General features: G+C 46.2%; 1 protein-coding gene across 3 annotated transcripts in view; it reads right to left on the bottom strand.

Annotated features, from left to right (window-relative positions):
- The window catches only part of tacc1 (transforming, acidic coiled-coil containing protein 1), a 139,519-nt gene extending 115,511 nt beyond the window's left edge, over positions 1-24,008 (bottom strand). The window contains exon 1 of one of the 3 annotated variants that reach the window (XM_048522854.2): positions 23,404-24,008. In XM_048522854.2, the coding sequence (XP_048378811.1) occupies positions 23,404-23,777 (374 nt within the window). In that variant the 5' untranslated portion in view covers positions 23,778-24,008. The remainder of the gene's footprint in view (positions 1-23,403) is intronic. The other 2 variants (XM_048522852.2, XM_048522853.2) reach the window with 2 other exon arrangements.
- Positions 24,009-25,068: the final 1,060 nt, after the last annotated feature.

Below are 25,068 nucleotides of genomic sequence, written 5' to 3'. Positions count from 1 at the left end.
CCTGCTGAGCTTTTCCAGCAACTGTGTTTTTGTTCCCACGGATCAGTGACAGTTTGCATTCACTGATGACCCTGAATGATGAACAACCCAAGGTTTACGTTTGGCCCACTGTGGCGCTCACCCTTTGCTGGCCTCAAATTCTCATGTCCAACGCAGGAGCTGCTTTCATTAGGTCCCTAAACCTTTCTGCATCTGAACTGAGTCAGCACTGAACATGTCAAAAGAGTAAACTCAGAGGGCAGGAGGAATGCTAGTCTGTGAAAGCCCCTCACAGTCAGCGAGGCAGGCCAGTCAGTCAGATACAAACCAAAAGGCAGCAGCAGCACAGGAGCCCAGTGTTCCCCCAGTTCAGCACCCATTGCGGAGGAACAGGAAGCTCAGGCTCTGATTGAGGGAAGGATCGTTCAGGACCAGGAAACTTGGATGTCCAGATCAAAAATGTACAGTGTCTCTGTCTGTAATTGTGGAGTATCTCTGGGACTCAGTGTAAAGGAGACAGAGAGAAGGAAAGATGATAAGAGAGACTTAATGTTACAAAGTGTGAAAAGGGGAAATGGTGGTATTTTGTCGTGTTGCTGAATCTGCAGTCCTGAGTCTCAAGCCAGTGCTGCCGGGATGTGGATGCAAATTTGCAGTGGCAGCAGGCAGAATTTACAAATGTGAAAAGTAATTAAAAGTTAGCCTAGTGGTGAGCGTGCCATGATTATCAAAAATCCATCTGGTTCACTCATGTCTTGGTACGTGAATCCAGATCCACAGCTGTGTGAGTGACTTTTAACTGCTCTCTGGCTTGCTGGATCATTTCAATCTGTAAAAAGGCCAACTCAGGACATGGTGCACAAATTTCAAACAAGAACTAAAACAACAGCAGACAAACCTGTATGGCCTATAAAATTGGTTCTTTTTTATTTAAGTATCCAGGGTGAAAGAGAAAGCTAACCAGAAGAGAGAGAAGGAATGGAAAGTATTTTAACAAGGTGTCTTGATTTACTGAGGTGAATTAAACACTAGAGGGCAGTGTGATCTGACAGAAAGACCTGAACAGCAGCAGCTAACATCAGGATGAAATGAATGCAGCACCAGCTATCCCCAGACGTACCCCTTACAAACAGATATAGACTGCACGCATTGTGCAAACAGACACAATAAGTTATCTTCGTGAATCACGTTATACACTGATTTTGAAATGCCAGATTGTACAGAGTGTAAGAAACAACCATGGCTATCTATCCAGGCAGGTGTCCGGGAAATATATTGCGTCCCAATGCACCTCGTGCAATTATTATAATCATTACATCCCTATAGTGTAGAAGTAGGCCATTCAGCCCATCAGGTCCACACCAACCCTCCAAAGACCATCCCACTCACACCCACCCCTGTAACCCTGTGTATCCTATGGCCCATCCACCCAACCTGCTCATATTTGGACTGTGGGAGGGAACCCACGCAGACACATGGACAATGTGCAAACTCCACACAGACAGTCGCCCGAGGCTGGAATCACTTGCACTGTGAGGCAACAGTGCTAACCACTGAGCCACCGTGCTGCCTACAAATCCTTGCTCAGGTTCTTTTGGTTCCAGATTCTCTTGGTCCAACACTCTGTTTTAGAAGCTGTCATGATCCAGGACTTACAGCCACCCTGGACAGTCACTTCTACGTGGCATCAGTGAGGTGGGCCCAGCAGCAAAGTGGTGGCACTTAAAGAGTGGCAACTCCTACATTGGTGTGTCTGGCCCAGGCAGTGGTGAGGTGACAGTGTAGGTTAGTCGGCTCGAGGCTCATGGCGTAGATGACAGAACTAAGATAGACTCTCTTTCAGTCATATCTTTTCGTTCTTAAACTATTCAAAATGCCACTGGATTGTGGCAACAGTTAAAACTTTTCACTGTGTTTTATTGTATTATTCACCGTCAATTGCAAGTGACAATTGATCATTCAATTCAGTTCAAGGACCCTCCTTCATTACCAGCCCTCCCACCCAACTTGAGCCTGCATCAGACATTTAGTCAACCCTGCTGGCTGCCATGTTTCTAAAAGTCAACATCAATGCATCAGATTTTTATTCCCAGCACCTTCTCCAGGTCTTTAGCCATAGCACTAGGTTGGATCAGCTTGCTTGACCGGTACTCTATCCACAACTTTCAGTGTTCACTCCCTCTCCACCACCAACACACAGTGACAGTCCTGTGTACCATCTACAGGATTCACTGCAACCACTCCTCTGGCAGCACCTTCTGAACATTGGCCACTACCAACTCAAAGGACAAGGGCAGCAGATACATGGCAACACCAGCATCTGCAAGTTCCCCTGCAAACCACACGCCATCCTGACCTGGGAAAATGTCGCCAATTAAATCAACGTTACTGGGTCAAAACCCTGGAACTGAAACTCTCTCCATCACATCATTGTGGGCCTACCTACAGCACATGGACTGCAGCAGTTCAAGGAGGCAGCTCACCACTACCTTCTCCAGGGCAACTAAGTGTAGGCAACAATTAGTGTCTTAAGGTCCTATCTTCGAGGTTAGCCAGCAACACCAACATTCTGTAAGGACTGCAGGACCATAAGAAATAGGAACAGGAGTAGGCCATTTGGCCCGTCAAGCCTGCTCTAACATTCAATATGGTCATGGCTGACCCAACATTCCTCATGTCTACTTTCCTGCATTTTTCCAATCAACATTCCTCATAGAGTTTTCAGCTCATCCATACCACCCAGTTTTCACAATTAATCTGGTCCCATTTGCTTGTGTTTGGTCTGTTTCCACTTTTGTGCTTTTATTTCCGGTAACTCTCGACTCCTCGACTGATCAAAAATCCATCCGTATTAGTTTTAAATATGCAGAAGGACACTGGCCCTGTATCTCTCTGCAGCAAGAATTTCTACAAACTCACAACCCTCTGAGAGAAGGAATAAAGAAAAAGTGAACACAGCAGTCATTTGAGTTATAAATTTCCGAGTAAGTACACTATTCTGTCCTGCTGCAGAAACAAGGGCTGAGCTAAATCACAAAAGTGCATAACACCCTCATCCTTCCAAAATTCTGTGCCTTTCTGTCACGCTGTGGAGATGCGAGCATCTAGTCCTTGCTGATGTAAAAGTGCTGCAAGATCATCTTTCTGATGAGAACTTCAGGTCAGTCATGAAAAGCATCCCCTGGCAAAATTTCGAAGTAAAACAGAGGGTTCTCTGTTTAGCATCACAACAAAAGACAACCTGGTCATGATCACATTGTTTGCAGAAGCAAGCTGTGTCAAACATTCTTACATCACGGAAGTGAATACACTTCAACATGCATTTTATTGCCGGTAAAGTACTTGGGGATATTCTGAAGTCAAGTGCTATGCAGATCCTTCTTTGAGCTCCAGCTTAAGATGCAGAGTGGTGATCAGCACTGAAGACAAATAGCCATTTCAATAAAATTTAATCAGCAAGGTGCAAGAATAGAGACCTCGGGTGTGTACTTGTGCAACAAGTAACAGTCCAGCTTCTTTTTAGCAAGAGTATTGCCTTAGGACTTGTCTTGATGAATCAGATTTTGATGTGTTTCAGTTTTTGGTTAACCAATGGCTGTCCGCACCATGAACTCAAGAAGTGTCCAGTTGTTTGAGTCAGCAAAATATTAAGGCAGTTGAAACTTAGTTTTTGTTTTAAACTTAAGGAAATTTTGGACAAATTGTTGAATTATTTCACTTAAAAACTGGAGCAGTGTATTGTCAGGCTTCTCCTCACACGAGTTCTTCAACAGGCAAGTCTGTGCTACCCTGAATCCTTCCATGGACTCTTCCATTTCTATTTCGCTCATCTCATTTCAACCCTAGAACCCTCTGAAATCTGTGTTCTTCCAAATCTGATATCTTGGTTGCATCCCGATTTTCCAACACCTTCTGAACCTCCATTGATTAGAAGGAATGAGAACAATATGAGAACAACACCATAAGACGCATACCTGCCTGGCTTGGGAACTACATCACTGTTCCTTCATTGTCATTGGGTCAAAATCAGAGAAATCCCTCCCTAACAGCACTGTGGGTGTCCCTATAGCCAGATGGACTGCAGTGGTTCAAGAAGGCAACTCACCACCACTAGCTCCAGGGCAATTCAGGATAGGCAACAAATATTGGCCTTGCCAGCAATGCCTACATCCCACAAACAAAACAAAAGACAGCACAGGAACTAAAGGTGAAGTTGCCTTGGTCCACCAGGCCCAGAGGACTGTTTTCTCATTGGAGAGATGACTGGTGATGGTTTAACCTGAGGGTCACCACGCCCCAGGCAAGGGGAAAGGTTGTGAAAACAAGTATGATATCATCTGATAAGTAGTCAGGGCAGCAGACTCACCCAAGCAATTGGGTGCAGCTTCATGCTGTCACCTCGTGCAAGGTGAGAGAGATGTCCATGTTGGATCAGAGTTGGTACGAGATTGAGGAACACACTGCACCTAAAACACAGTAAGAAAAGCCAACTTTCATCCTGTGTTTGAGAGCTGCCAATCAGCAGCCAGCAAGGCTTCTGCACTGTCAGACCGCGATCAGCTATCCCACCGTAGCCTGGAAAGTACATGAACACATTCTGGTGATTGGTAAGAAATGTAAAGAGCATGTCTCATGCTCAGTGGTTGAGCATTGTTTGTAGGTGATGTTGTCCGAACCACGAAGAGTCGCCCATGTTTGATAAGGTTGCACTTTAGAAATGCAAACCTGTGCAAATGTGTTTCAGAGAAATAACAGCCTCACAAACCTCTTTCATGGAGTGCAGGAACAGAGCTCCAGGAGTTAGTCATTGTAAATATGTGTCACTGCATGGATTTCGATATTAACTTGGAGCCTGCTGGAATACCTCTGAAGAGGCATTGTTTAAATTCAGCAGTTTTGTCTGGTGCTGAAGTCTAATAAGATCTGTGTTGTTTCTGACAGGCAGTGAACACCCATGTCCATGAGCATCAATCTTTCATTAAATAGAACAGTATACAAGGGCTAGGAATGAGAGGACATCTCTGACTGGAGTCCCAGTTTGATGTGACCTCACATTGCTCCTCACACATACATACACACTCATTGGCTATTCTAATAGTTCGATCATTTTTCCCCACAGGTTCCCTGCTCCCATTTTCAACTTGATGCTGGCTGAGATGAAATACCTTGACCACCTCTTCAGCACAGCTTTTAGTTCTCAGCAGAGACAGTGGTCAGGGCTTTGAAAAGCATCATTAAACAGTAATGATGGCAAGAACTGGATATTCTCTTCATGAGTCTATGCTGTGGTGGACAGTGCTTCTCCACAGGCAGTCCTTTCATGTAGAGGGTGATTTGTTCCATTTCTGGTCTGGTTCAGTCCCGAGGTGACTGAAGAGTCTGGCACAAACCCAAACCCTGCCACAGATAGGGCAGGTGGGAGGAGCACCAAGTGGATGGCAGTGCCAATCGGTGACCATCTCGGAACCAGTGTGCCCTGTCCCTTGCGTGCTGAACAGTGGCCAGAAGGGCAGTTGGTGAAACAGGTCATGATGAGCACTGCCTACCTTGTGTGAAGGCTTTAGGCACACTGACAGGCCCAGCTTGATGCTCGCCAAGGTTGTGGTTGGTAGGGGGTGTGGAGCCAGCCATGGAGAGGGGTGAACAATCAGATTGGCATCCCTGGCAGACAGCAGTCTCAGTCAGTGCCTGGAGCAGTCCCAAAAGAAGTACCTCCAGGTTTCCTGCCCTCCTCACACATCAGATACCCAAAGGATCATGGAGTACAGTGCTGTGGTGAAGCCCCAAGGAAACTGTTTCAGAGACTACCAGCAATTGCAGCGAGAGTGTCTTCTGCCAAACTACAGACTGGGACAAGAGCCTTGGTCCCATGGTCTCAGCAAATTAGTTTGTGAGGAGCTTCGAGAGAACTGCACAGGGCTGCACTGCCTACTCCTGGGGATTTGGGAGATGTTCCCTCAATTCAGACTTAACAATAAAGAAACCAAATGTTCACAGACCTTGCCCCTATTATGCCAACAGCAGATAAATGGATTCTCGATCATGAAGATCTCACTGCATTGTAATAATTTTCTTCATCGTGCAGTCCTACAGGTTTTAACCGCTGGTTAGCTCTTCCAGCAGCAATCCAACTCTGTTTATTGTTTATCCATGGCCGCATGTCTTTTTGTTTGTTCAGGAGAAGTAAGAGGCACTGGCTGGACCAGCCCTTACTGCCCACCCCTAACCACCATAACACCATTACACATAGGAGCAGAAATAAGGCCATTCGGCCCATCGAGTTTGCTCCACCATTCAATCATGGCTGATAAGCTCCCCAACTCTATTCTCCTGCTTTCTCCCCATAACCCTTGATAATCAGGAACCTATCTATCTCAGTCTTAAATATACTCAATGACCTGACCCCACAGCCTTCTGTGGCAGTGAATTCCATAGATTCACCACTCTCTGAAGAAGTTTCACCTTATCTCCATTCTAAAAGGTCTTTCCTTTACTCCTAGGCTGTGCCCTCAGGTCCTACCAATAGAAGCATCTTTCCAACTTCGACTCTGTTCAGCATTTACTGCCCATCCCTAACTGCCACAAGACCTTAAGACATAGGAGCAGAAATTAGGCCATTTGGCCATTTAGTATTCTGTATTCTGTGCCCTGGAGAAGGTGGTGTTGAGCTGCCCTGTTGAACCACAATGGTCCATATGTTGTCCAGACAGTGCTGTTTGGGAGTTCCAGGACTTTGACCCAGCAATATTGAAGGAACAGAGGCACACTTGCAAGTCAGGATGACGAATGGTTCTCAGAGGAACAGGCAGGTGCTGGCAGTGAATCCTCTAGTTTGTATTTATCAGGATTAAATATCGCTTATCACTTGTCTTTGCCAATGCATAATCTTCCAGAAATTCTGCAGCTACTTCCTCATCGCCCTGGCTTTCTCGTAATTAAAATTGTCATCTACGGATTTTGTCGAGGTGTGTTTGTTACAGTGTATCCTGCTCTCTTTGCAGCTGGTCACTACTTGAGTCCTGACATGACTAACTTTGTCAGTGAGAGGTGCACTTACAGGCCAGGCTTTGACCCACACCACCTTCCTTGGTCTAAGAATGAAATGTATGCCAGCTCCCAGGAAATTGGACAGCACCCTTTTCCCAGTGTAGGACCACAGGCACCTGTCTGCTGAAGCGAGGCCACTGGTTATGAATAGCTTGAGGGTGAGCAGTGTACAGATGCAGGGTCATAGAATCCATACATTGTAGAAGCACACCATTTGGCCCATCAAGTTCATACCAACCCTCTGAACAGCATCACACCCAGGTGCACTCCCCTAAGCTATCCCTGTAACCCTGCATTTCTCATGGCTAATCCGCCTAGCCTGTACATCTTTGAACCGTGGGAAGAAACCGGAGCACCCAGAGGAAACCTACGCAGACACGGGCAAAACGTGCAAATTCCCCACCGACAGCCACCAGAGGAAGGAATCAAACTGGCGCTGTGAGGCAGCAATGCTCAGCTGTGAGCCACTGTGGTAAGGAGCTGGACCTCCCAGGAAAGCTACAGCCGTTATGGGGATTGAACCCATGCTGTTGGCTTTATTCTGAACCATGCTTTGGTCAGCTCACAAACGGACCTAACCAAAGCCTTACACCCCCTACCCCTGCCAAACCCCTACTGAAACCAGGAAAGATCTTTGTTAAGAGATGCACTCAAAAATCTCATTCAATTAGAATCCCTTTAGTAGAACGGGCACAAACACAAAATGTTCCTCAGGGTACGTCCAGCACCCTTAAACTTGTGTGTCAGGGTTACTGGGTTGAACTGTCGAGTTTGAAGACCGAGTGATCAAGTCCCACTCCAGGGATTTGATGACACCCATAGACCCCTGGCAGCACTGAGGGAGTGCAGTGGTGTCAGAGAAGCTCTCACTTAGACAAGGAATTAAACCAAAGCCACACCCCTGTCAGGAGGACCCAAAAAAAAATCCCAAGGCATGAACTGAAAGAATATTAAAGGAGGCTGCCACTGTTGAGGACAACATGTACCCAGTCGCCAACATCACAAAAACACATGATCTGTTTATTTTCATCTCACTGTTTGTAGGGGCTTGCTGTATCAACACTGGACTAATGCTCCAAGCTGATGCTTGGTGGATATCAGTCTGAATTTCACTTTGGCATTGATATTTGAATTCAGTAATAAACAAGATCTGGAATTTTTTTTTAAAAAAAGCTTGTCTAATGGTGACTACATTGTCCTAAGAACCTATCTTGTTCAAGAATATATCACAGAAGAACTCCTTACAAGAACTGGTGCTGCATTTGCTTTGGAAAAATGCCATTTTGAGACAAAGATGGTCTGCAATTTGTTATTCACATCCTAGGAAGTTTAGTGCATGAAGGAGGGATAAATGTCTGCGTTGTATTTGCAAGTGGAATCTTGACAGAACTAAATCATCAGTCAGAGATGGGGAGAAGATCCTTCTCAGAGGATCATTCGTCCCCAGGAATTCAACTTCACAGACAGCAATAGAGGCTGATCTGGACACATTCTTGCTCGACAAGGGAATCATGGATCCCAGGGGACAGATGGGAAAGTACAGCTGAGGCTATCATCAGACCTGCCATGATTTTACTGAATGGAGGAGGGGACTGAAGGAGCTGAATGGCCTACTTCTGCTCCTACTTCTTCTGTTATTTCATCTTTTCCACTTGAGAGAATACGTGCCTGATCACAACAAACTACCCTCATAATTAAAACCTTCAGCTCTGGGAGCATATTTGTGTCACCCTCAGGCCAAAGCCAGTGTGCTGTCACGTGTACTGAGGTATAGTGAAAAGTTTTGTTTTTCCAACAGTACAGGCAGATCATAGCACACAAAGCGGATGAGGGTAAAAGAACAGAGCAAAGGATGCAATGTTACAGCTGCAGAGAAGGAGCACTGTGAGCAAAGCCAACATTAAATTTAAAATTTGAGGTCCATTCAGCAATCTAATGTCAGTGAGGGAGAAGCTGTTCTTGAGTGAGCATGGTGTTTGAATATAATGGGCTCAGTAGATGGTCAGCAAAAGTGATGGTTAAACACAGACTAACAAACACCTAACTAGGAGACTTTCAAAACACTTTCAACAGTCTAACGTCTGGACAATCAGTGTGTGTGCGCGCGCGCGCTTCCAAGGTCAGATGAACTAAGTTCCACCTTCCTGATAGCAGCTGTCCTTCCTGTGATCTAATCCTTGAATGAAACCTCAGAACAGCACTCGTGCTGTTTTTGTCTATTTTTATTCTCCACCTTGTATTGTTTTTGTGACCAGATTTCACAAGGGCCATTTTTTCCATTGACTGAAACTCAACAGACAGAGAGTCACGGAAGGATTCGAGTCCTGAATTTCATAGCCCCACCCCCAAACCCCCCCACCAGACATACTTTTGGCAGGGGAGGTTTGTAAACTGTGTCTGGGAGATTAGTCCAACATCTTACTGATGGTCATCTAACCCCAACACCCCACAGGAGGATGGTCAGGTATTGTGTCATGTCTCAGGTGGTATGTCGGTGTACCTTCAAGCGACACAGTATCTTTAAAGGGACAAGCTCATGATATCATGAGTCTATCTGAGCATGTGACCAGGGAGTATAAAGATCTCAGACTCCAGTTTAACTTGGGCCACTTGAAAGGTGACATACCATTGGAGACATGTGAATTTCTGTAATTAGAAAGCAGAGCATTAGACATAACAGGCAAATGCCTGATAGAGTAATATCAGTAAACATATCAAAGGATGTGCTTAAGGATCTCTTGGATCTTTGAATACCTTGTGACCAACATCTCGATTCTTACAATATGTGGGATAACACCACTATTAAAATACCCTGTTGGAAGTGAAAGGGTCAGCTGAGGCTAATCATTGCACAGTTGAAACCTTCAGTACAAGTCTACTACCTTGATCCACTGGGCAGTGAGAGTGGAAGGTCTGTTGCTCATCATTAATTCAAAGTGTTTTTAAAAGGTGAGCATGGCACATCAAGGGACATCCATTCTCCATTCACTTTGTTCCTCCAACCATCCCCATCCAAATCTCTATCCTCCTGCTCCCCAGGCTTTCCTGCCCTGCTGTTGGTCCAGGGCTACACCCCCCCATCTTGGTGGGTCTCCATGCAGTGCCCATTGCTGAGCCTTAATGCCTCTCAGACCTTTTGAGTGATCAGTCGGCAAATTGGCTTGCAACTCTTGGCGGGGGGGGAACATCCAATACTCAGTGCTTTATTGCTGAGGAAGAGCTTTCTAACAGTCAGAGCCAACTTTCCTTACAGAGGAGGTAGCAAGGCATAGACACCCCTTTCTCCTCCTCAACACCCCTACACCCTTCTCCCACCAGCACCACAGATTCATGCACAAGCTCACATTCCACTGCAGCACTGTCAGAAGGGCTGTCTTTCAAAACAGATATGAAACTGCTGGGGCCCTTCTTTCTCTCCCAACTGCATGTAAGAAGACTCCCTGTGTTGTCTAAAAGAAAGCAGAAGAAACCAACCTCATGTGCTGGGCAGTACCTCATTTTCAGTCAAAATCATACAAACTATAATCTTGCATCGTCACATTGTTTATTTTGGACCTTGCACTGCACAATCTGGCCGTTACATGTCCTACACTACAACAGCAGGTACATTTAAAGTACTTCACTGGCTGCAAGTCCTTCAGGCTTCTTTGTGCCTTGTGAAAGTCAGGACAGTAAAATAACTTGGTGTACTTTTCCTCAAGAAAGCTATTTTTGATTTTTGAATGACATGTTCGCTCCTTCAACAAAAGTAGCTCATGGTTTTGGATCCACTTCCGGCTGCAGCCTGGAAACAGTCAAACATTTCAATTACAACTATAATTTTCACTCAACGTCATCACACCCCGCATCAGGGTGATGCTGGTGCTGTGGTAATGTCTCTGAATTAGGATCCCACTACAGTGGCGGCTGGCGGAATTTCAATTCAATCAGGAACATGCGGAATTGAATGCTATTCTCAGCCATGGTAGACATGAAGTTCAACTTGATTGTTGTTGAAAATGCATCAGGTTCTCTCACGCCCTGGGATTGTACTCATTAGAGTTTAGAAGGTTGAGGGGAGATCGAATAGAAACTTACAACTTAATGTATGGCTTAGAAGGGGTGGACGCTGGGAAGTTGTTTCTGTTGGTGGGGGGAGACTAGGACCCGTGGGCACAGCCTTAAAATTAGATGCGGTAAATTTAAAACGGAAATGAGACGACATTCCTTCAGCCAGAGCGTGGTGGGCCTGTGGAATTCATTGCCACGGAGTGCAGCGGAGGCCGGGACGTTCAAGGCAGCGATCGACAAATTCTTGATCTCAGAAGGAATCAAGGGCTACGGGGAGAGTGCAGGGAAGTGGAGCTGAAATGCCCATCAGCCATGATTTAAATGGTGGAGTGGACTTGATGGACCGAATGGCCTTACTTCCACTCCTATGTCTTATGGTCTTATGGTCTTTAGAGAGGGAAATCTACCGTCATCACCCAATCTGGCTGACATGGGACGATGCCACAGGAGCACACAGATCTCTGAAAGTTGTGGGATCAGAGGAAGGTACAAAGTGAGGGAGGGGCAAGGCCACGGAGCAATTTGAAAACAAGCATAAGAACTTGAAAATTGAGCCAATACAGGCCTGTTGGGGTGAGATGATGGGAAGCAGGATAAGTTATGATAACAGGCAGGTGACTAAGGGATGCAGTCACTGAAGGTCTAAGCAGTTTCAATTGTATGGGAAGTTACATGGCTGCATTGGAGTCATTGAGTCATCGAGCTGTACAGCAAGGAAACAGACCCTTCAGTCAAAAACTTGTCCATGCTGACCAGTTATCCTAAATTAAACTAGTCCCATTTGCTAGCATTTGACCCGCATCCCTCTAAACACCTATTCATATACCCATCCACGTGCCTTTTAAATGTTGTAACAGTACCAGCCTCCACCACTTCCTCTGGCAGCTCATTCCATATACGCACCACCCTCTGTGTGAATAAGCTGCCCCTTAGTTCCCTTTTAAATCTCACCTTAAACCTATGCCTCCTGGTTTTGGGGTCTCCAACCCTGGGAATAAGACCTTGGTTATTCATCTTATCCATGTCCCTCATGATTTTATAGACCTCTAAACCTTTATAAACCTATAAACCTCAGCCTCTGAAGCTTCAGGGGAAATAATCCCAGCCTATTCGGTCTCTCCCTGTACCTCAAACCCAAACCCTGGCAACATCCTTGTAAATCTTTTCTGAGCGTGTTCAAGTTTCACAACATCCTTCCTATAGCAGGAAGGCTAAAACGGTACACAGTATCCTAAAAGTGGCCGAACCAATGTCCTGTACAAAAACAAAATTGCTGGAGAGGCTCAGCAGGTCTGGCAGCATCTGTGAAAGAAAAAACAGAGGTAATGCTTCGGGTCCGGCGACCCTTCCTTAGAATCTGAAATGTCCTGTACAGATGCAACCTGATATCCCTATAATCCTATACACAATGCACTGACCAATAAAGGCAAATTTACCAAATGCCTTCTTCACCACCCTGTCTAAGTGTGACTACATCTTCAAGAAACAGTGAACCTACACCCCAAGGTCTCTTTGTTCAGAAACACTCCCCAGGACCTCACCATCTGCCACTCCTCGGCCCACTGGCCCACCTGATTGGGGTCTCAGTTCTACAAGTGCATTGTCATTGAACACAAACGACAAGCTTACTGGCCTCCCAGTGATAATGAATAACTTGATGACAAAGCTGACAGCATGGTAGAATCTGACCCCAACCCCAGCAAGGCTCAACTTGTCATTCAGACAAGCCTCTTTTCTTACTTTGTCTGAATGGACCCGAGATTGAACAACTCACGATGGGCTTGGGAAAGGGGAGGTGGGGTTGGGGTTGAGGGGAAGGAAGGGGTGAGGTTGACTCAGTCATCTGCTGTTATGAGCCAGCTCAAATCTGCTCACATGTCCTCGGGTCTTGTCTGAATCTCTGAGTTTGAAGGTTGTGGTTTCGATTCTGATTGCAGAGGTGCTAAGTTGAGGCTATCACTAGAGCACTATACAGTTACAAGGTGCCAGATGTTAAACCAGCAGACCTCACCCACCCTCTCAGGTAGCTGTGAAATGGAGATAACAAGGTGTGGGGCTGGAGGAACACAGCAGGCCAGGCAGCAGAGGAACGGGAAAGTTTAAGTTCCTGAAGAAGGGTCCCAAACCGAAACGTCAGCTTTCCTGTTCCCCGATGCTGCCTGGCCTGCAATGTTTCTCCAGCTCCACGCTGTGTTATCCGAGACTCCAGCATGTGCAGTTCTCACTATCCCTGAGCTGTGAGATGGTCCCGTGTGTGGGAGCTCCCCCGAGTGGCCAAGGGCAGCATTTAGCCCTTGGCCACATCCTCCACAGAAAATGTGATCTTGTTTGAGGGATCTTGCAGTGAGCTTCTTCTACATTGCAACAGTGGTTACCTTTCCAAAAACAAGAGAACTGACCAGCAAGGGCCAGAGAGGGTGAAAGAGACAGCGTAAGCATAGGTCCCCTGTACGCTTCCTGGTGGCCGGTGTACCTTAAAGAGGAAATCTCTTCAGCAGTCGAAGGACAGGAAAAGAGGCAGCTCGACAGGGCAGTGCAATGACGTTCCAGGCTAGTGCAGGACAGCGAGGTGGGCCGAGAGCCTTTCTCTCCTCTACAGTGACCGAAAGACGCGGCTTGCTGATCGGCGCTGCGCTGTCCGCTGGGGGCCGGTGTGTGGAGAGCCGCTGTTTCCCTGCAACAAGAAGAGGAAATGTCTCAGCATCACAGGCCCCTCTCCAGGCACTAGCCGAGACAGCTGAGGGAGGGAAGCGGCATGTTAAAACACAGTCACATGCCCTCGCTTCAGCGACAAGAAAGGCAGACTTCATTTCAGTTGGTTCACAGATGTCAGAAAGAACAAAAAATGGTGGGAGAGGTTCGGAACTCTCCTCCACAAACATTGGTGGATGCCAGCTCAGTTGTTCATTTTAAATCCAAGGTAGTCGTTAAGCAAAGCTATTAGGGGACATGGGCCAAAGGCAGGAAGACAAGTCACAGATCAGACACAATCTCACCGAATAGTGGAACAGGTTCGAGCTGCTAAACGGCCTACTACTGTTCCTATGTTACCAGGACATAGTCATCATTGGTAAGGCCAGCATTTATTGCACATCCCTAACTACCCTGGAGAAGGTGGTGGTGAACCGCATATAAATGATGCTGGGATCACAGCATTCTTTCCCTTTCCCTCAGAAGAGGTCCTCGCTTATGAGATGACCTCGATAGCTGCGGTTAATGGTGGAACTGAGTGAATCAGCGAAAACTGTTGCAAAAGCACTGACAGAAATACTTCCTGAGCACAGGAAACTAATCATCGAGATAAAATGCTGTGGATGCTTCAAATCTGAAACAAAAGCAGGATATGCTGAAAACACTCAGGGGAGAAAGAAAAAGAGACAGAGAAGAGAAACGTGCAGTTTACTGTCAGCACCAACGACCTTCTGTCAGAATCAGGTTAATCCCCGCACTCAGTCACAACCTGTTAACAACTTGAATGCACACTAGTTCAATGTTTACTCTATTTTCTGTGCTCCTCAGATAATGTGTGGCTCACTCAGTTATTCCAACATATTCTCTTGCAAAGTTCAAGGCAAACCATACCCATAGGTATTGAAACAAACAGACCTTACAAGCTACACCAAGTGAATAAATTCTCATCTGTTGCGAATTTCAGAGCTCCGGGTCTGGCACAATTTATGAAGTAATCTCCACCAACCTGATGCCAGTGGATGGTCATTGAGTTATTAGTGACTGCACAAAGACAAGGGCAGGTTACTTCATCGCACATGGTGAAAGCCAGGTAAGCACATGAGAGAGAAAGGATAGACAATCACACCGAGCGAGAGTAGGAATGGCCGATGCTGGAGTCTGAGATAACAAGGTGGGGAGCTGAAGGAACATAGCAGGCCAGGCAGCATCAGAGAAGCAGGAACATTGTCCAATCTTTAAACGTTTTTAAGGCAGTGTTGGACAGATTCTTGATGACCAAGAGGGTCAAGGATTAATGGAGGTGAGCAGGAATGGAGAGTTGAGGTTAAAATCACACTAGTCACGGTCTTATTGAATGGCAGAGCAGGCTTGGAGGACCAAGTGGCCCACTCTTATGTAGAACATAGAACAATACAGCACAGAGCAGGCCCTTTGGCCCTCGATGTTGCGCCGACCTGTGAACTAGTCTAAGCCCATCCCCCTACACTATCCCATCATTATCCATATGCTTAGCCAAGGACTGTTTAAATGCCCCTAATGTGGCTGAGTTAACTACATTGGCAGGCAGGGCGTTCCACGCCCTTACCACTCTCTGAGTAAAGAACCTGCCTCTGACATCTGTCTGAAATCTATCACCCCTCAATTTGTAGCTATGCCCCCTCGTACAAGCTGAAGTCATCATCCTTTTGTTCCTGATTCCTGTAACATGAAGGCTCAGTCAAATTTTGTGGACCAAATGGCTTGTTAATGCGCTGCAGACTTTAGGCAGCTTGTCCGACTGTTCCCAGAAGGAGGAAGCAAAGCAAGAAGCTGGAAGAATCCAGATGGCCAGCACAGAAAGCCCTTCACATGCAATGCCCTATCATACCTGATCATCAAGAGACCAACTTGGCAGAATTAAGTTTCCCTTTGCAATCAGGTCCTGTGTGATTGAGCAACGTCTACTTGTGGGAATGGCATGCAGCAAATCTTTCTTGTGGCTTTGTGCGTGTTGTGCTGCAGTCTACAGTCCACATCCCAAATCTGCAACAGGAGCTGGACTTCAACCATGAGGGGTAATGATGGGGCTGTGCTGACCTGCTGACCACACTGCCACCCCCCAACTGCCGCGGCTGCACAATTCACTGAACTGCTACCCCAGAAGGGAGGATTCCACCTGTCAGCATGCGCCTCCCCATCCTCCAGTGAATGATTCTCATTTCTAATATGGACCAGCAAACTAATGATGGTGCATTTATATAGTGCTTGTCACGTCTCTCAAACACATCCCAAAACACCCGGAGCAGGATGAAAATTGGTTCCTGCTGGTGAGTGTGAGAGATGCTGCTGTTGTTGGCATTTTGCAGATGGCAGTAAGGTCAATGACCCATTCAGAGAGACTGGTAGGTAATAAATCTCCACACAGCTGATCTGATCGAGCTGGCTGGCACAGCATTTAAGCTTACAGAAAAACCAGGACCCTCTATGATCTTTAATGTCCACCTGAGCAGGATCTTCTCCTGACAATGGGACACTCTCCCCCATTCCACGATTCTATCACTTGCTCGAAGAGAGTTGGAGCACTGTCCTCTTGACCAAGACAAACTGGTACCTTTCTCCTCCTCACATCCCTTGCCTGACACTTAGAGTCCTTCAAGCCAATGTCATTCCCTCCAACCACTTGTTACAATATCAATTCTGGCACCATTTGATTGCTGTTCATCATAACTAGAGACTCCTTATGCACATTGTAGTGAACATGAAAGGGTTAATCTGTGAGCTAAGATGAAATTCTGCCCATTCTGATATAGAGTGCAGCCACTTGAGGATGGGGCTGGGGGAGGTGGATCAATGGGCCCTCGCAGGGTAGAAAACAGACTCTGGTACAGTCTCATCCTGCAGACAACACATGTCTTCTCGCTTAAAGAAAACAACTGGGGATGCTGGAAATCAGAAACACAAACAGAAACTGCTGGGAAAACTCAGCAGGTCTGGCTGCATCTGTAGACAGAAAGCAGATTTTACATTTTGGCTCCCATGGCCCTTCTTCAGAATTGAGCGTAGCTCAGAAAAGGTTGCTGTATCTGCCGAAGATAGACTTGGCGGGATGGGGCAGCAGTAAAAGATAGGAGGAGATGGAGCCCATAGAGAGAGAACAACATTTGGACAGATAAAGATTTGGGGAAATGTTAGCCTGGGCGAATCAATTGCTGCCAATCAGGACCATTAGTTACATAACCTCTGTACCTCTCATGAGCCATCCTTAAATATGCCTTCGAGTGAATGTAACCTGCATGCAGTCCTGGAGATGTGATCACAGCTGGTGGAATTTAAATTTAATTCATTTCCATTTCTGGGATTGAAAGCTCATCTCAGTAACGATGCCCATTAAAAGTAGACACAGTTGTCAACAAAACACATCTCGTTCTCCGATGTCATTCAGGGAAGGCTATCTACTGTCCCCACATCAGTCCAGATCCACAGGCACTTGAATGTTTCAGGGAAGATTGGAACTGGGCTTGAAACATTTGCTCTGTTTCCCTTTCCCCACAGATACTGTTCGAATGGCTGAGTTTCTCCCACACTTGTTGCGTGTTTTTTTCAGATCTCTAACACCTGTGTTATGTTGGCTTTATTCACAGAAATATGGTTGACTCTCTTTGTATATAATGCCTAATCAACCTATTCAGAGATGTTATAACACACCTCCGAAGCATGTGGGATTTGAGTTCTCCTGACTCAAAGACAGGGACACTACCGCTGTTCCACAAGAGTCCTTTTGTTGAATTCTTAACTGCTGTTTGAACTGGCCTGGCAAGCCATTCAGTACAAAGGCAGTTACTGATAGGCAGCAAATGGTTGTCCTGACTGCAACGCTAATATTCAATGGAAGAACAAGGAAAAGATAGTATCAGAGATAATGGGAACTGCAGACGCTGGAGAATCCAAGATGAATCCTCTGAAGAAGGGTCTCGGCCCGAAACGTCAGCTTTTGTGCTCCTAGATGCTGCTTGGCCTGCTGTGTTCATCCAGCTCCACACTTTATTATCAAGGAAAAGATAGACTCTCCTGAAACTCACTCACACAATGACACCACTCATTGTTCTATAATTAAACTAGTGGAGAAAAAAAAGAGTGACAGCACAGTGCTGCAGTCAATGCAGGCTATTCATGCAACAGAAACTTCAACACTCACTGTTATCAGGGCAACGCAGCATGAACTCCTCACTGGGACTGTCAGTCAATTGATCTGTATAAATGCTACCAGATATTTCCTAATACTTCACAGATTATGGGACAGGGACCAATCAGGGTCAGGCCTGCACAAATTGGAATGGTTCCTTTACAACCAGATTTAGCCAGCACACAATCTCCAAAGCTTGTCAGCCAGAAAGAGCAGATATACCCCTGAGATTTCCAGACAGCGGCATTCCTGTTGCAGAATTCATTCATTGCTGGCGAATAATCTTTTCTCTCTCTCTCTCTCTCTCTCTCTCTGTTCTTTCCTGGGTATCTGACTGCTGCTGGGTGGGTTGGTATTGGTTGTCGGTCCCTTGCTGTCTTTCAACTGAGTGGTGCACTCAGCCATTTCAGAGGGCAGACAGAGTCAGCTGCGTGGCTGTGGGTCTGAAGTCACATGAAGGTCAGACCGAGAAAGGACAGCAGAAGGGCATTAATGAACCGCGTGCAACAATCAATGATATTTCCATAGTTGTCATGGCTGAGGCAAGTTTTCAGTTCCAGACTTTTAATAAATTTGAATTGAAGTTTCAGCATGGTAAGATTTGGGGCATTGGTATGGCTAGCAGACTGTGAGCCCTGTAACGTTACCAATACCTTACAGCTACCCCTCATGGAAGTCTTTCCATCCCCCTTTACCCCTTCTGTTCCCCTGCCCTGTTCTTCACTGAAGGTTTCATCTCCCATTGGAGGGCTATCGTCCAACAAGAACCTCCCCAAAGTTTTGCAAGCCCTCCCCACTCCAAACTTTACACTTCAGGCTGTAGAGTGAGTTCGACAGGAGAGCTTATTGCAAGCAGAGTCCACAGGGCAGCCTGATTCCACTGTCAGTCAGCATCCACAGGCATGTTTACAGCAGCAAGGACCAAGGGACGGTGGCTTAGCCCTCTCAAACCTGAGGATGCTGAAGCTGGAAGATTGTCAGTTAGGGTCTATGCAGACCAGGAGTCAAAGTTGGCAATTTCTGGTCTGATCATATGATCACACAATCCCTGCAGCACAGGTAGAGGTCATTCCACCCTCCAAAAAAGCATCTTACCCAGACCAGTTGTAAATTTCTTGTTCTTAATTTCAAATCCCCCTGCCATGGACTCACCCCTCACACCCCAGCTCTGAGATCCCTGCATTCCCCCAATTTTTTGTTCCAGCCGATGACAATTTATTGCAAGCATGCTTATCTCAGTGACAGCAGCTCCAGCCAGTTTATTGTCTGTGATTCAATGTTTGTGAACCATGACCTCGCCTGGGAAGCGTCTTGTTCGGGACAGTTCATCTAAATGCTGTCAATGAGGCTCCCACTGTTGGGAAAGTAACTGAGGAATTTTGTCCCACTGAGATCAGACTGTCATATTTCCAATCATCTTCAGTGCTGGCTGCAGGCTGTGGGAAGTGGATGTTATTTCACTCTTCCTCTGTCTCTTGGTACAAAAGGACACATTGTAAATGGAAAACCCATCAGTGTCACTGTACTTCTTATAACCAAACCCCCCTGCTCCACCCCTACTCCCACCACCAACAACCAACACTAACTTTTCCAATAATAGAATGAATAATTTTCTGTCTCTCACTCTTTTTAACTGTTACTTGTGAATTGCTCCTCCATTTCTCACTGGTCAGTGAAAGAGAAAGAGAGAGAGAGATCCAGCACCCATTCTCTGTGGTAGCGATCAGACTGCTGCTGGGGGTGGTGTAGAGATCCTGGGAAGCAGTTGTGTAGGACACCGAAGGAGATGTGAGGGTGAAAGTAAATACTGTTTTGGCTCAGGAATCGTTGCAACCTCTTCCCTCTTAGGATCCGAGTAACCTCAACCTACAACCATTTCCCACTTTGTCTGCCCAAAAACTTTGGATATTCAAGATGAGAGAAACTCCAACAATATTGCTCAGTGGACCAGCTGAAAGTGCTGGCCTCTGACACTGTAAATCCTCCTCAGTCCCACCTGTCCTTCCTAGGGTTGATCACATCATCACATATTCAAGTAGAACTACTTCATTCAGCCAAGCAGATAAACTAATTACTCAGGTAGCCGCTCCCTGTAGTAAACGCCACTCTGCTCCTGTACGTGGATCTCACTGACTGTGAGTTCCCTGATTGGGATTGCTAACCTGGGCTAATCAGGGACCCCTGGCTAATAGATATAAACAAGAGTGTCAGGGATTCTCCTCACTCTAGGGACTGGCTCTGGGCAGGCTGGTCAGAGTCCATGTACGATGCGCACGTAAATAAAGGGATGTTTGGTGACAGGACACCAGCCTCTGTGGAGTTATTTTAGCTCCCTTACCTACCCTCTAGTAGCCTTTCACTACACTCCCCCACATTGCAAACTTCTCTATGTGCACCACCGTCTAACATTTGATAGCCCCACCCCTGTTTGTGCCTTTCCCCCACCTACAGCCCTTCCTTTCCTCCCTCCCATACCCTTTTGTGCCTCAATGATTTCCTGGCATCTCTTCCACAGCAAAAACATCACACCCAGCGCAGAATACAACTGAGGTCACATGCAACAGACCATGAAGACATTGGAATGCCTTTGTGAGTACATTGTGTTTCAGCACAGTTTGGGAAGCTGAGAAACAACATGCCCAAATGTAGAGCGGCTGGATGACAAGATCCAACTGTAGGAAGGGTCGATGTTGTATTTGCTTTGTGACATAGACCAGAGTCTTGGGGGTCCCAAACAGCACAGCTGAGGAACGGTGGATTGAGTTCCAAATGACTGCTTGTGTCTCACCCCCTTGTCTGCCAATACACTGAAGAAGGGTCTCGACCCGAAACGTCAGCCTTCCTGCTCCTCTGATGCTGCTTGGCCTGCTGTGTTCATCCAGCTCTACACCTTGTTATAACAAATTTCAAATCCACTTTCTTACCATTTCCCCAAAACTCTCGATTCCCTTACTGATTAAAAACCTATCTCAGCCTTGAATAGACTTAATGACCCAGCCTCAACAAGACCTCTGCGGTACCAAATTCCACAGATTCACTAGCCTCCGAGAGAAAAAAATTCCTCCTCATTCTCTAAAATAGATGACCCCCTTAATCCGAGATGGTGTCCTCTGGTCCTCCACTTCCCCGTGCAGAGAAACAACTGTTACACATCAATTCTGTCAAGCCCCCAAGAATCTTTTTGAAGGTTTCATTAGCTGTCTCTCATTCTTCTAAACTCCAATGAGTACAAGCCCAACCTATTCAACCTGGCCTCATACATCAGTCCGTCCATACCTGGGATCAGCCTGGTGAACCTTCTCTGGACTACCTGAATGCCAGTATATTTTTTCTTAAATAAAGGGATCAAAGCTGTTCACAGTATTCTGAAATGTGGTGTCCTGAGACCCTTGTCTAGTTTTAGCAAAGACTTCCCCATATTTATACATCATTCCCTTTGAAATGACAACGAATATTGTCCTTCACTGTTACCTGCTGAAGTTGTATCCATAAGGAATCCAAAATCCTTCTGCAGTCTTTATCCATTTAAATAACATTCAGCTCTTCTGTTCTTCCTACCAAGGGACGTATCCTCACATTTTCCCGCATTGTATTCCACCTGCCAAGTTTTTTGCTGACTCATGTTTTCCAGGGTATCTCGATGCAGCAATGTTAGATAGCATCACTTCTCATTACATTAAAATTGAGATGCAGGAACATAATATGAAAACTCCAACATATATTAATCCAACTCACAAAACGAAACAAATATTACATTAACAGGTGACTTCCATGTCTGGGCTAACCTTCAGCCATTCAGTTACAAAGAGTTAATCAGCGTGTCAAGCTTCAAGTGGCCCAAGTTAAAACGGAGTCAAGACCTTTATACCCTCAGGCCACATGCTGTGACATAGTCATGATATCCTGAGCTTGTCTCTGATCAAAATACTGACCAAGAGACATACACAACAGTCTCCATCCTCCCTGATTGAAACACCTTCATCCCGTCCCTTTCCCACTATGTAAATAATCAATGAGTCATCCAGCCCATCAATACAGACAAGATAGATCAACACTTGCTCGTTTTAGGGCTAAGCTCACTTGATGGAGCCTGGAACTGTACAATGAGCAGAGCTGCTGTTGCACAAGTTGCGGTGCAGGTGAAAACATGTTTGGATTGCATCTTGCACATTGTCCTGAAAGCAAACAGTTGGATTCATTTTCCCCTGAGATATTACCTTGTTCTTCAGTTCCCCACACAGCCACCATGCCTGACAAAGGGCAAAGTGCACACTGACTGTTCAACCGACCATTTTCAAAGTAATTTTATGAACAGAGCATCTACGACAGTCATGACATACATCTCTTTGCAAATTCACTCCCTTTGTCGAATAGCAGGCACTTCACTTGGAAACTGACAAAGCAAATAAGAACGCTGAGAGAGGAGGTGCATAACATTAATAGAGAGCTGCCACTCTTGTTATGGATGCTGGGATAGGTTTACCTCCATCCAGAGTGTTCATTTTCCATCAAAACTGTGGGATTGCCATGGACTTGGGAGCAGACTGGGTCAGGTGATTTTGAGGCCTTGTGAAAAGCTCCGGCTGTTGATTGGATCTGGTCACCCGGTTCTTTCCCCCTGAGGTTAATATCCCTGGCAGGCCACATGACCACAAAGATCCCTCAATATTCTCCACTCCGCAGGGTAAAAGCTCAGTCAAAATGTACTTCTCAAAGCAAGAGTTAACAAGAGGAGATAAAAGGGTTAAAGGAACAGCAGTAACACTGCAGCAAGTCTGTTGTGGATTTACATTTTCTATGCTAGTGCTTGAAGTTTATTATCAATTATGAACACTGATATAACCCAGCTGGGTGCAGTTGAACTTGGAAGAGGTGTCTGTAAAGGCACATGAGCAGTTTCTTCTTGTAAACAAGAGTGTGACTGAAACTCATGACATTGCAGTGCACCACAAGCTGGATCAGTCAATCAAGACCAGCCAACATGGGTCTGGATCAGAATTCTCATCTTTCCAAAATAGAATTCCTTCAGTGAATGGATGGGGAAACTGGGGCACTTCCTCCCTGTAATGAAATGAATGTCAAACAGACTAGGCCTAGTGGCTCATGAATAATTTTTAGAAAAGAAATGAAAACAGAAGCGAGACAATGATAGAATCTTTTTGAACAGACAAGCTGACCTTGATTTGCTGGTTCCCACTGATACCACTCACAGCTCACCCTGTTCTCAGATCTTTGCAACATGGATAAATTCTCAAAATAAGGGATGGTACAAGAAAAAAACACATTGACCAGAACATACATTAGATGAACACCACATATGATACACTTGCATTTAAAACGGAATTAGCCACTCAAGCCTGTATGCAGTGGCTGAGCAAATGACACTTAAAAAGAAAGAGATAGACTAAAATCGAATTGGTAACTAGTTACTCCCGCATTGAAACTGAAAGATGGTTAGATGATGGGTGACTTACATGCTGGCCTTCTCTTTTAAAGGTCTCACCCCTCCCTTGAGCTGGTGCTGGGACTGAGACCCTCCCATTCTGAATTTTTTGTCAGTGGTCGCAGAGATGCCCGTGATGCTGAAAGAGGCTCTCACAGAGTCACACACACACAGACACAGAGAGCCTTCAATGCTGCAGTGGGACTGCAGCTCCTGCATTGACGGCTTGAGTTCTTCGGGCTGCTGAACTCTTGCCAGATCCTGAACCAATCGCATGCCAGCAACGTCGCCTTGAGCCAAGGCTGCACATAACTGGACAGTGCAAAAAAACACAATAGACTCAAATAAAGTCACTGGAGAGGAATTCGAGAGTCCCTGGGACTTGGCTGCGGGGTAAAAACTCATCCAGATTACAGCGGGATGTGTGTTCGAAGTTGCTGTCTGAAAGTAGTAAAGGCTTTCTCTCCGTGATTACATTCCGGGGCACACGAGGCTTCTCCCAAAGAATGCCTGACCACAAGGGTGCGTTTCTTTATCTCTCTCGCGTTGATGTTTCTCTACCTCAGGAACAAAATGGGCTGTCCCAGCCAGCACATTCCAAGCCCGCAAACAGACAGCACTTTGCCCTGCAGGACGAGTGCGTGTGCAGCAAGCTCAGTGAGCAAGGGCAGAATTAGTATATAGATTCACCAAATGCCCCCGTGCAATTCCGTCACTGAGTTCGAGCTGCTGCTTTCTGTTCAAGGAAGGAAGTTACACATTCTTTGCAGATTTCCAGCCCAACCCTGGCTACTCTCATGCTGCAGAACAGCAGGTTAAAAACAAATGATGTTAGCATTTTTTGCTAAGGCAAAGAGTGAGTTGTATTACGAGATAGGTATTGGCCTAAGCGTTGCAATGTCCATTTTGCTGGTACTAAAGCGATTATCTGCTGACAGATTTATCTGCGTCCAGTCTGAAAAGGGCTTGCTGGACATCTAATTTAGGATTAAACACTGACATCTTTCTGCTGGATGAATGAAACAACCTGTTGTAAGTCTACCGCATCCCAAAACCAGCCCAGATAATAAAATGTGAGGCTGGATGAACACAGCAGGCCAAGCAGCATCTCAGGAGCACAAAAGCTGACGTTTCGGGCCTAGACCCTTCATCAGAGAGGGGGATGGGGGGAGGGAACTGGAATAAATAGGGAGAGAGGGGGAGGCGGACCGAAGATGGAGAGTAAAGAAGATAGGTGGAGAGGGTGTAGGTGGGGAGGTAGGGAGGGGATAGGTCAGTCCTGCTTGGCCTGCTGTGTTCATCCAGCCTCACATTTTATTATCTCGGAATCTCCAGCATCTGCAGTTCCCATTATCTCCAAAACCAGCCCAGTTCGTCCCCTCCCCCCACTGCATCACACAACCAGCCCAGCTCTTCCCCTCCCCCTACTGCATCCCAAAACCAGTCCAGCCTGTCTCTGCCTCCCTAACCTGTTCTTCCTCTCACCCATCCCTTTGTCCCACCTCAAGCCGCGCCTCCATCTCCTACCTACTAACCTCATCCCACCTCCTTGACCTGTCCGTCTTCCCTGGACTGACCTATCCCCTCCCTACCTCCCCACCTATACTCTCCTCTCCACCTATCTTCTTTTCTCTCCATCTTCAGTCCGCCTCCCCCTCTTTATTTATTCCAGTTCCTTCTCCCCATCCCCCTCTCT

This window comes from Stegostoma tigrinum, chromosome 40, assembly GCF_030684315.1.
Source record: "Stegostoma tigrinum isolate sSteTig4 chromosome 40, sSteTig4.hap1, whole genome shotgun sequence".
Classification (NCBI taxonomy): Eukaryota; Metazoa; Chordata; class Chondrichthyes; order Orectolobiformes; family Stegostomatidae; genus Stegostoma; species Stegostoma tigrinum.
This window is presented reverse-complemented; position numbering and strand designations above follow the sequence as displayed.